The sequence below is a fragment of the Pleurodeles waltl genome, chromosome 3_1, assembly GCF_031143425.1.
Source record: "Pleurodeles waltl isolate 20211129_DDA chromosome 3_1, aPleWal1.hap1.20221129, whole genome shotgun sequence".
Lineage (NCBI taxonomy): Eukaryota > Metazoa > Chordata > Amphibia > Caudata > Salamandridae > Pleurodeles > Pleurodeles waltl.
Window position 1 is genome coordinate 1,463,394,342 of NC_090440.1, and position 13,533 is coordinate 1,463,407,874.

At 39.6% G+C, this 13,533-nt stretch overlaps 1 protein-coding gene across 3 annotated transcripts in view; it reads right to left on the reverse strand.

The window, feature by feature from the left end:
• Positions 1-13,533, reverse strand: part of MAP3K19 (mitogen-activated protein kinase kinase kinase 19) — a 304,015-nt gene that overhangs the window by 61,457 nt on the left and 229,025 nt on the right. For 2 of the 3 annotated variants that reach the window (XM_069225052.1, XM_069225051.1), the window contains exon 3: positions 188-420. In XM_069225052.1, the coding sequence (XP_069081153.1) occupies positions 188-420 (233 nt within the window). Of the gene's footprint in view, positions 1-187; positions 421-9,194; positions 9,274-13,533 lie in introns of those variants that run through there. The other variant, XM_069225053.1, reaches the window with a different exon arrangement.

The following is a 13,533-nucleotide window of genomic DNA, read 5'->3' on the forward strand; positions in this document are numbered from 1 at the left end:
TCTAAATAAAGGTTTGGTCCATTACATGATTATCAATGCCCTGCTATACATATTCTCTGTTTTAACTGAAACATTTCCTGATGGAAAAATAGCGAACATCGCGGCATAGATTTTAAAAAGCAAGTAACTACATTTTTTCATAATTAGTGAAAACCTCGTGGATAATGGAAATCAAAAAAATATTTACTTTGCTCAATCTGCTTATGTATGTCATGGACAGAATCCAAAGCCATAAAAGCTTTTGAGATGTTGGGCTCAGAGCGCGACCCTTGTGGCAGGTACCCGAATCCAAAGCCCTGCATGGGTTTCGCATCTTCATCTTTCTCTGTGTGGATGGGCGGCAGGGAAGTGTGCCGGGTCTTCTTGAGTTCAGGCGCGGAAGGCTCTCTTGACCACAGCCCGGGCAAGGACGTCATCAGTCTAAATCAGAGCAAACATGCAAGTTTAAATGGAAGACTGAACAGTATTGATGAAATAACCATATCAGCACCGGCAATCACCTGCATTAGTAATCTTTATTAATCCTTCTTTATGTCCAATTTCCCAATCAAGTCACGAAGCATTTTGAAATGCGTTATTATGCTGATTTACGCATTAGCACTAGAAATGTGACCTCAGGACTTCATGTTATCTTTCCACCATGTTTCTGTTCTTACACTACCCTATCACACACCTGTGTAATCAAGACCTTCATTACAATTGGATTTTAATTTAAATTAAACAAAGACTACACCTACTAGCATATATTAAATTAAAGTCTGGGTCTTGAATACTGGTCCTGCAGTGACATGGAGAGAAATAATACTTTTCTGCAATAAGCAAACAAACGGTGTAGTAACATTTAACACTCACCAGGGAAGATGTAGTCATGAAAGAAATCGACGGGCACAAAAGGCATTCTTACAAACATTACAACCTCGGAATCAAAGAACATAAAAACAAAGTGGATTCATAAAATGTTATTTTGAGAACCAGGACTGTATGAAAATTGAGATAAATCAAAAGGAATAAGTACAGCATTCCAAAGACTATTCAACATTTAGCGCCAGATGTACTATTTACTTCTCACAAAATACTGGTCACAATTTGTAGCCAGTAATTTTCCGATCTGGCCTATGTATAAATAGGTTGAATCGGAGAACTCAGATTCAGAGTGGGTCGCAATGCAACTTACTTCATTAATATGGTTGCATGACAAGATATCACCTACAAAAATATTGTGATACCAGAATATAGGGGAATATTTATACTTTTTGGTGCAAAAATACACTAACGCAGTTTTGCACCAAAAAGTTTAGCACCGGCTTGCATCATTCCTGAGCACCAACTGGGTGCCATATTTATGGAATGGCGCAAGCCGGTGCAAAGGGAATATATATATATACATCTTTCTCCAAATGGCCCTCTCTAGGCGCGCTCCATTAAGTCGGTGCTCATGTCAGGGACGGGCCAAACCCTGCAAACAGTTCTCCACCAAATGACAAAAAGTCAAACACAGCACTCACAGGAATCCTTGAGTTTCTTCTTTATTCGTTAAACAAAGATCGATTCTACCCAACACCATTTTATTTTATATGTGTGTATATATATATATATATTTTTTTTTAACCATAAATAATATATACAGTTAATCAGACCTAAAGGTAAAGACCGACAGCTGTGTCACATGGTGTGGGATTGGACTCAGTTTCCCACAAACCGGTGGTGCTGCTGCCCAAATCTAGCAGTCTCATTGTTATATTGAGAGCCACATCGACATGGCCCCACCAATGTTTAGTCAGGCACTGAAATACGGATATTCCTGAGTATCCCTGTCTCACTATGTGCTAAAGACACCCCATTAGTATATACAGAGGCATTCGGGGTATTGAGCATTTCTTTCTCAGCTGGATAGGTAGACCTTTTTCAGAATGTAGGTCGTCCAAGAATGAACCTTAAAAGGATTAATCCCCAATTGGTGTCATTATCTCTGAACAAGCACATTCAAAATGGGGAACCCACAACAGGTGGTAATTGAAGTAAAAAGAAGGCCCTCTCACTAATCATTTATCAAATAATAGACTTACAGCCCCGTGGATGCTGCTACACTTGTGGTTGAGGCATATCCAGCACATAGAACAGACTTTTTCTATTCTTGGGTCAATTTTCCAGCAGTTGATGGGAACACTAATACATTTCATCATTATACACCGCAAATGCACCTGCACAATACAGAGCATATACATATATAGAAATACCTTCATCTTTTCAAGATCACCAAAACGGGCTTGATGGCGCTCTAGCACATACAACACTTCATGTTAGGCTAGGTTCTTTGAGCAATGAAAGTCCTACCTGGCCACAACTGGCGAAATACACACCATATCCTGATGTAGGCACTTACTTGTAGCAATATATAGACCCTTAGTACAGTTTGTAATGCAAACATTAAATACTAACCCGGCACAAGCTGCTCCAGCACAACCGCACGCAGTCACACCAGGTATTAACCCTGCAACAGTGCATTTGATTATTGGTAAAGTACCCTCAAAATGTGAAGAAATCCCCTTTTGGTTAGCCAAAAAAATAAACACACTGGAAGCAGTGTTTCCCCATATGGGACCCTGAGATAGACACAGAATTCTCACTATGTGCTTTCCATTTGGGTTGTTCCCTCGGTGGATAACTGCACCACCTGGGGCATGGTATTTACCATGCTCTACTCTACTGCACGTGGTACACCAGCACTTGCCAATCTTACAAAAGTGTTAAAACAAATTCAAGATGAACACAGGGCTGCTCTGAACCTCGATTTGGAGATGCAATTAATGGGCAATTTTTCTACAGTGTCCTCAATAATATTAAGTAAACTTAAAGGGGAAGCAGTAGCACTGGCAATGCGGATGCAGCTCCGGGATGTCCCTCCTCAGGATCAAGAACTTAAGCTGCCTAAAACCATTGCCAAAACCTATTCAAGTATAGGTCGGGATAGTTTTGGAGCCAGACCTAGTAAACCACAATTACAAGGTAAATCCAATAATTATTCTACCAAGCAAGCAGCTGAGGGTTCTAAAAACATTAGGATAAACAAAAACAAACAACAAAAAAAAGACAGGGGAAAATCTCCACATATGGAGACCCGGAGAAACATTATAACTTAAAAGGCGATAGTATAAAAACTTTTGATAGATATCAATATACTAATACATGTCAATCTCATTCCTATCAGGACTCACCGGATAAATGTAGTGATAGAGGTAGGCGATCAGAACAACGAACAGGGTACGTGAAACCGAAAAAAGATTTGCAATGCTCATCAAGTTTCAGTTAAAAAACGAAAAGAAACTTCCACAAGAAAAAACACAATTTAAAAAGGAGAAGGTGGCAGCTATTTCTGTAAGAGATGCCATGCAAGATGAGAGTTTTATTGAAGAACAGGAACTGGGCACTAGCTCTGCTAGAGAGCGCAGCGAAGGTCAAAATAGTTTGCCAGAATCCTCCAGAGCATCTGGAGGTGAAAGCAACTTACGACATTTTAGAAGTCAAGACTGTGGACATGAGCATCTCCCTTCCCAATAGGGTGTATAAAATGAAAATACAGTTACAGGGAGTCATTGAGCGCACAATTGATATCATATTCTGGAAATGATTAACGGGCATATATGACATTTTGTTGGCTGAAAAAGATTGGCTGCCAAAATGTGTCCGTCAAGTCCAACAGGGAGAAGAGATTATTAAACCACCTTCTCACCCCTAGTTCCTGTAGAGTTGTAAGAGTCGTACACGTTTGATTGGGCATTGGCACAAGCTCCCGCACTGTATCGCAATCATGTTGGATTGAATAAAGATTCTCCCTACTACGTAATACCAATTAGGTCGCAACCACAGGCTCTACCTCAATATCCTATTGAGCATGAAGCTAAAACAATTGTGAGAGAGATTCTCGCACAATTAGAGTACCAGGGTGTAATCGAGTCCTGTGTCTCACCAATGAATTATCCCCTATTTTCTATTGCTAAGCCGGATCATTCAAATAGAATAGTCTTAGATTACAGACATTTAAACAGTCATACATGCACATTTGCTATCCACAATGCACATAGCATAGTACTCATTAACAAATATAAAACAATGTTGGATATTTACAATGGCTTTTTCTGACAAAATATACCACCTGAAAGTAGGGATTTAAAAGCATTTAGTGCTTTAGGCTTGCAGAAAAAAATTGTAGACTCCTGAAGGGGTACAAGATCAGTCCTCAGCTGCTCTCAGCACGTCTAACATCCATTTTACACAACACTGACCCTGAGACATTGTCCTTTGTCGACAATATCTGCCTAAAGGATGATGACCTTATTCACCACCTAAAAAGGTTGGCCAGCATAGTTGTGGGATTTGCCGAATTTGGCTACAGATTAAATTTTAAGAAAACAAAAATTGCTTTTCTCAGTGTCCTAATTTTGGGATACGAGTTATCAGATGAAGGCAAGAGCCTACCTGAAAAATGCGCACAGTTGCAACCACCAAATACCATAAAAAAAGATCCAGTCATTGTTGGGCTTTTTAAACTTACATTACAGATTATGCACAATGCATCAAACCATTATGTGACTTAATATGCCCCAACTTTTCAAGCAAATATTGGACAGTCACACACACATGTATTCACAGAGCATTGCAACAAGACATGCTTACAGAAAAACATTTACACACAAGGGACAACAAAGCACATTTGGTCAACAGAGTAATTGATGGTGCCATTGGCTTTGCCTATGTAACATTCAGTGAAGGTGATACTGTTGCTAATGTATACAAGTCTCATTGGTACTCCACAGCTGAACAACGCTTTGCTCCCTCAGCAAAGATTCTGACTGCTGTTCAGATGGCTGTCATTAAAAAGAAACCTCTGTCTCAGGGGATATGCATTATTGTTGTCTCTCTGATCCCAACCACATGAGGCTGTCACAAAGGCCAGCGAACCAAATGCAAAAGCAATACATCCAAGCTGGATCCAATGGGCAATGTCTCTGACAGCCACTGATGTTGATTACATTTTCAACACAAAGTTACAAGCTCAAGAATTCCTTTAATATGAAATGGTATATCCAAAACCAGCAAACACTCTGCCCAATGATCAATATAAAACAATTATTTACACTGATGGTTCAGCCCAACCAGCCGTAGGCACTAAACACCAATACTCCGCTGCTTGCGCAGCTGTGAGTGGCCACATGAAAGATGGTGAATTCCATCCACAAAATACTTACACACACACCGTAGGGGTTGTACTGCACAATTAACAGAGCTCAAGACTCTGGTGATGGCACTGGAACACACGTCTTCAGAATAAGTAACGTTAATAGTCGGTGATTTGTACCCCTGTATCCAGTCCTTCAATGAATATCTGCATTACTGGCTTCAGAATAGGTTCAGAGATTCAAAAGACAACACCATCAAACACAAGTTACCGAGGTGAAAGTAGCATATCTGAAAGTAACGCTACCCCGTGCCCATGCAGTTCATATATTGGGACATCAGTGTGTAGGAATATATGTTACAGGTAATACCTTGGGTGATGAAGCAGCCTAGACAGCAGTAGCTGTGGCAGGTAATTACTGAAGGCATATCCTTCCAAATATTCCTACTGCATAACTGGCCTGAATATTGCCTTTATTACAATACCAGGGGTGGGTGATTGTATGATCCTCAACCAAGACCAAAGATCTGAGTTGATAAAAGCAGCACATGATGGAGTTGCTTTTGCCCATGCAGGTGTGGCTGCTAATATTTCTTTACTACAAAAATGATATTGGTGGCCAGGTCTATACAAACAGACAAAACAGTATGTTCTTTGCTGTGACATATGTCAACAAAAAAAACGGTCCACTCTCAAACGCCCACTGCAGACACCCCTTCTTATCTCCAACAAACCACTCCAATGTGTGTACCTGGACCATTGTGGTTCTTTGAGACCTGATGGTGCATACAAATATATTTCAGTTGCTGTCAACTCATGCTCCAGATTTCTATGGGTATGGCCACAACGATCAGCTGACGCTCAAACTGTTGTTAAAGATTTGCAAGTCTTTATTGGAACATATGCAGTTGTGTCTTTCCACTCACACCAGGGCCCTGCCTTCGCCCCAAGAGCATTAAGGGACACCATGGCTTCGTTAGGGATCCAGCTCTATTTCCTGTGCCCTTACCCTCCTGAGGGTAACAGTGTAGTGGAGCAGAAGAATCAAGACTTAAAGTAATCCTTAACAGAGAGAATATTAGGCAAGGGTTGGGGTTGGCTTCATTACCTGTATGGAGTATAGAGAGCACTTAATAACCTGCCCAGAAGGTCCCAGGGAGGGCGCACCCCATACGAGGGGCTGTTTGGAACAGAAATTTATGTTCCAGGTTTTGATGGCTCTGGTGTGGAGGCGGCAGACACACCTTTTGACACAAATGAACGGGACACTGTCTCGCAGAAATTACAACAGTTCCATGATGAAAACGGGTCTGCCTTTGCCACCTCCTTGGGAATAAGTGATACACCAATAACATCTACCGGTTAGATTTCATAAGTTGGGAAACTAGTGTGAGAAAGGATTGTTCTGAAAAAGGAGTTTGGTCCTTCATATTGTGCACTACTAGTTCCAGTCCTGGGAATAAACGGTACCAGAACTGTTTTTCTACCACTACTGCCAGGATCAAAAGAAAATTGCTTTGTATCCATTGTCAAAGTCAAGTTACACCTTGTGTCGATCCTACACAGCAGACCTAGAGGACTCCTGGGTAGTTCCCAAATCCCTCTCACAGCAGACCAGGAAGTTCCTCTACCTGTTTTGAGCAACGATGCTGACACTTCCCCATGCTTAGGCAGGGTGGAGAATGATCTTTCATTAGAATCACCATCTTCATCTGCAACAAGAAACAATCAAAATAATGAGAAATACTACTCAAATGCAACTCAAACTGATGGAATTGTTTACTACGAACCACAGAGGGAGACTTCTGCTAGTTCTCCACTTCCTCACATGGCTCCAGCATTTGCAGTAACTGCTTCTGAATATTTTGCTGATCAAAATGACTCTTTCTTTGATACATCCACCTCTTCTGTGACATCATTGTCAAAACCACGCAAGCTGATAAATTGGCTCTTAACCAACTATTTTATTTGTCCATGGAAATATCTGTGGCTCTTACTAACTGTACCTGCCGTCCTTTTTTGGATTGGGTTTGTCATTATCTTTTTCTTACTGACGCATGGTCGTTACCTTCCTGAACGCTCTGCATTCGAACTGGTGGATGAGGTCCGGAAGCCACATTTTTCCTCACATGAGGTCCACCGGGACTTTGTCATTTCAGCTATACCGATTCCTGATGGGATTGTTTGGGATAAAGTATCTTTTGATATATTTGGTCCAACTGACGTTTTTCAAATTACAAACATTTTCAAACTTTCGATGAATGATGTGATAATACATGGGGTTGTTTCTCATGATTGGGATGTAAAAACAGTTGATTCTATGCTTTCTGAGCTAGAGTATTTTACTGTATTTGAAAGTGAAGATATTTACTAAGAAAAAGAAAATGATGGAGATATGTTCTGTTATAATTATTATGGGCATCATTTTATTCATATAGCTAGCACCCTTAAGACTGTTTTTTAATTACACACAATGGGAACATTGTCCTACCCCACCAGTGAGGAGTTTAAAAACATATATGGAAAAGTTTATATATTTTTCTGGGTATAATGTTAGAAATGCTGAGTCTCATTATTGTAAATTGCTTCATATGAAATGCACAATGTATTGTTAACAGACACAAAAAAGTATTTTGTTTCCCAGTGGGCTATAGAAGGCTGTGAATATTGAATAAAGCCCATTGACTTAAAGAGTGCTTGGGGAGCAAAAAATTGGCAAATACAGGGAAGGGAAGCTTTATTAAGAGCATGCCTGATACCTTTACAAACTATGGGCCAGATGTATGAAAAAAGCCTTTTGCGATTCGGAAATAACGATTTTTGAGAAATCGCTATTTTTGATTCGCAAAATGCAATGTATCATATTTGCGATTCGGTAATAGCGATTTCTTAAAAATCGCAAATGCTATTACCGAATCGCAAATTGCGATACAGCCCCCATCCCCATTCGCCCCATATTTGTGAATATTTTGCATGTCCCAAATTGCGAATTCCTAACTGGAATTCGCAATTTTGGGAAATGCAAAGTCCAGGGTGCTGGGGGCCTAAGGCCATCTCTGCTGCACCCCAAAACATTTTTTAACAACATGTAAGGTGCACACATGCTAAAAGGGCAGGTGTGCTTTACATGTAAATTTTAAAAATGCATTTTAAATGCATTTTTAAAATCTGCACATGGTTACCACCAAGTTCAACTTGGTAGTTATAGCGATTCCTTAATGCCCAATTCGCATTAAGGAATTGCGTTGTACATGTGCTTTAGAAATCGCAAATAAGGATTCCTTATTTGCGATTTCCTATTTAGAGAGTCGCAATTTGCGACTCTCTAAACAGGGTCGTAATTTTAAGGAATCGCTATTTTAGCGATTCCTTAAAATTGCATTCAGAATGCCTTTGCTACATTTTGAAAGGGCTTTTTGCATTTGCAAATGGGCATTCGCACCGTTTGCGAATGCAAAAAGCTTTGATACATCTGGCCCTATATTTTTAAATGAAACTCTGCAGCAAACGAGTTGCCTAGCTTGACAAAAATTGAAGAGTTGAATGCGACCTGTATCCCCACTACTGAAAAAGTTTACAAATGGCAATAATACATGAATGTGACTGAAGAACAGCCTTATAGATGGTTCCAAAATTCAACACAACACTTTCAAGTCCTGGCGGGTGGTTATTGTGGCCATGTGACACAAATGGGTGTCATGCACGTTTTTTAAACTCCCCAAGGGGTTTCAGAGTGAACAGACCAGACCCTCCCTATGTGTCATTAGGACATTTGGGTATTTTGACAACATACAGTGTACGAAAATTTAGGCCAGCAATGGTTAAAAAGTTCCCCACTAGACACTGTAAAAGAACACCTCAGTCTCCTGTCAAATAATACAGATTTACAAGATTTTTATGTTAGGCCCCGGAAGACAACGTAAAAAGCGCTTCTTAAATGCAATTTACAACAAAATTTGGAAGCTTTCACAACAAGAAGTTGTGGCCCAATTAAGGCAAATAGATCAGGAAAACTTACAGAAAGCATTATCCGTTGTAGATAACTGGATTAACACCTTGTCTGACCGCATATACACTCTTGACAGCATCATTTCTTCTGCAATTGACATTATGCAAACTGATATGTCATCTTTACAACATGGACAGAGTCAACTTAGGTTCATTATGCAGTTAGGTTTGACACTACAGACATTGAAAAATGGTTGCATTCCATGGCATTACATCAGAGCAAAAGACCTGTTTGCCGTGTTTAATTTGACCCAACAACAACAAATAATAGCTAGGAAAGAATCAACTTATGTTATGTTGAACACTGAGAAGTAAGAAAAGTTGTATTTTACTGTGGTAGAAATACAATCTGCATTCTGGTTAATTAATGGGGTTGTCAATCTGCTTATTTCAACACTCCAATTCACATCTTGCTTGAAACATACTCCAGTAGGCATATATGAAAGGCTAGGAAATAGCTACATTCATGTGGTGTGTGTGGTGTGGAAGCTACTCTTCTTGCACAAATATTTCAATGGCATGAAAAAGCGGTAGGGAATGCAAGACCTCAGTGAGCCATTCGATGGTTTGCAAACAGTTGTACTTGCACGGAGCTTGTAATGCTTCTACATTGAATTTGGCCTGTTATCTGAAGGGAGTTCCTGTCCCCTTGTCTCGACCAGCATCCCAGGTGCTATCAAATGGAAGTTATGTGCTTCTAAACAGCAAGAGCTGTTGTGGAATGCGAGCTGGAACTGCCTACATAGTTTTGGTCTCCAAAATTGTTACTTGTTGCAGTAACGCCCTTTTCCCCCTCACGCAACAGGTGAAAGTTGCAGACATTTGGCCTCATATTACTACTTCTAATGTAGATTTTGGCAAGTTGATCAGACTATAAGCTCTATTGTTTCAGAAACATTTATCACTGACATTAGCCCGCGAGACCTATGCGCTCCAAGTAGCAAGGTCATCTGGTGAGATACAGTCCCTTTTAAATACAAACTTTCTGACACACTTCGGTGAACTTGTGGGTCGAATATTTAATGCGTACAATATGGCTGGGATTGTACATTTCTTTAAGGCTGTTGGTTCTAGGTTTGTCAGACCTTTCTTGTCTATACCCGGTATAATACCTTCAGCCACACATTCAATATTTTTGGGCATTTTTAGGGGATTCCCAATTACTTTGGCCTTAATTGGTGGCATTTTGCTGTTGCTGTTTTTTATTTGCAATACCTGCCCCATCTCAACAAGGAGGACTGATGGCACTTCCACCATTGCAACTGTGTCGTGAATGCATGATGCAGTACTTTAGAGCATTACTCCTTGAAGAACTGGAGTGCAACTGGTCTTTGTCATTTAGACTGCTCCTGGATTGTGTGCTGTCTGTGGTTTGTTGTCTTTGGTGCCTTTTTGAATGTGCACTGCAATTGTGTCTTTCTACGCGCAGCCTACTTTCATTGGACACTGACCTGTTGATGTTATCGGAGAGGGGTCCTTACCCGACATGCGCATTGAGGGTGCGTTTGCTAGGGGAAGCCTCCTAAGAGCCGCCCTTTGTGGATGAAGTGGCTCTTGGTACCTTAACATCTGGCACTACACGGAATGCTGACGCCTTGGCTGGAGATGGGGCTTTGGAACATGAGTGCTCTTTGGTTTTCCTTGGCACTGATTTAGTTGCATTAACACCTGTGAATTGAGATCTTTCCTTGATTCAATTGTAATGGATACAATTGGCGATTTTCAACTGACAATGACTTTTGATATAATGTTGAGATTCATTTTTCTTTTGTTAATATGATTACTAAATTCTAAATTGACTGTTTTTACTTTGGCCTGCTTCAGTGTGCTTTACTTGTCAACGGTGACATTTATGTACATAGTTTTTTAACATAGTACATCTAGTCTGACCTCTACACACTAAACTGACAAAGGGAGGTTGTCATGAGGTTATTTTAGCAGTATTTTATGGGCACGTCATTTTTGCCATAGGCCTGGAGCTTGTGCTCTTTGGCCTAGTGATAATTCATTTTATTTTCTGAGCAGAAGCTTCATTCTGCAGTGATGTTTTTTTCTTTTATCTCATACACTTTTAGCCTAGAAACTGTTTTAATTCTTTTTAGCTTGACCTTTTCATTCTGTGCTTTCTTTAAGGCTGTATGTGATATTGTTGTTGGCACAAAGTGGAACACCGCAATCTCTGCTACTTCACAGAAACATATGTGTTCTTAAATTAGGGCAGTTTTCTTAGAATACCAGCTTTTGTATTATAAAACATCTCTCTGCCCTATACGTTAGAGGGTAGTTCCAGCCAGAAATTGCCACTGCATGTTGTTGTTTTATTGCAGCTGTCTGCTGAGATTCAATGTCTTTTCTGACAACATGGGTGAGGATTCACGGTAGACCAACAGCCCTCTTTGCTACTACCATATTCAGGTATGGGATGGTGTCTCCCAGGGGTCCTGAAGGATGGATTATGGGTAACATTGCTGTGCTCTATTTTAGAACCTTAGTGGTGTAGGTAGGAATTCTAAAACTCAGGGGCAAATTTATGAAAAGTGGTGCTGCACCTAGTGCAGCGCCACTTTTCTTGCACCCTAGTGTCCCTCCTATGCCACCATGTGTGCACTGTATTTAAAATATGGCACACCATGGCGGTATTCAAGGGTACCAGCATCATAATTGTTTACACTAATCCTGCAAAGCACACAGAGGCCCACTGAAAACAATGGGAGCCTCCCTTTAATGCCTGCTTTTAGCAGACATTAAAGATGCAGATAAAAAAGATGCAAAGAAATCTTTTAGATTTCTTTGCAACATTTGTTTGGCCTCCCTAGCGCCAGAACGCCCCCTTGCATACATTATGCATGGCGCAGACATAATGTGGCACAAGGGGTTACAAAGTGGCGCAATGCAAGTATTGCGCCACTTTGTAAATATGGTGCAGCATTATTGGCCTTTCACCGTCACATTAGCATAAAAAATTACTCTAATGTGGCGTTGGAAGGGTGCTAGATGCTCTTAGATCTGGGCCTTAGCATTTTGACACTATGATGGGACTTTTCTTCTGTTTTACTTTCTTTGTCACAGCTCTGCTATTATAATGTTTAATTATCTTAATCATTGCAGTGCATGCCATTTTATCTAGAACACAGTTGATTTAATAAAATACATTGAACCAGTCTTCCGTTTCTGTTTCGCTCTGCAAGTGTGAGACGAATGTAACTGAGAGAAAAGGACGAGATCCGTTCCACCACAATTTCCCTCAGAAATCAGAATGTCAGGTTCACGGCTGCCACAACTCACTGCCACTTTCGGGTGCTGGTGAGGTACTGCTTGCTAGCCAAAAGGGTTAGGCCGACAGTTGTCAGATGGTGGGGGACTGGAATCAGTTCCTCATAATCCGGTGGTGCTGCAACTCAAATCCAGTCATATTGTTATAATGAGAGCCAACACGACAACACCAATCTAAGCAAGAAGTGATGGACCTTGGAGGAGTTGCAAGGGGGTTGGTTTACTAATACCACTCCTACATAAGCAAAACCAGGGAAAGTCTTTGACTTTGGAGGGGCCAGGCTTACTATTCCCAATCCAATCAAAACTATACTAGGGAAAGTGTTGAATTTTGATGATAGTGGGAGCATTCATTTACTATTCCCACTCCAGCGCAAGCAAAAACAGGGAAATTGTAGGACTTTGGATGGGTTAGGTTTACTATTCCCACTCCACTTTTAGCAATAGTATGAAAAGTGTTGGACTTTGAAGGGAACAGATCCACTATTCTGATTCCTAAATGTTTTTAGAAAAACAATACATGCATAACATAATAAAAATATTTAGACATATTTCAAATGAAAAATATATTAATTATAGATAATTTATACTAAATTGAATGGAAAAATACAATTGTCATGCTAAAAAATGAATTAGAAAGGGAATAAGAAATTCAAAATATTTAAAATAAAAACTTCCCTCCCTATTCCAAAGAAAACTACAACTAGAAATGATAAACATGTTATAAATTAAACATTATTAGTATTACATTAATTATTAACTAAAACAAATGAAATTTAAACAATAAGTATAAAATTGTTTCTATAGATTATAAATAAAGAAAATGCTAAACAAATGAGTGAAAATAACAAATTAGTGAAAATGACTACAAATAAAATAATCAATTAAGCCATTACACAATTATGAATTGGCAACTTAATGAACATTGAAAATTAATTTAAAAACGAATTTATAGTTAAAAGAACTTTCTACCATAATTTCCTACAAAACCAAAACTATGACTGAATAAATAAATACTAAATTAAAAAATAAAATGAAACAAACAAATAATTTACATAATTAGAAATTACGCTAAT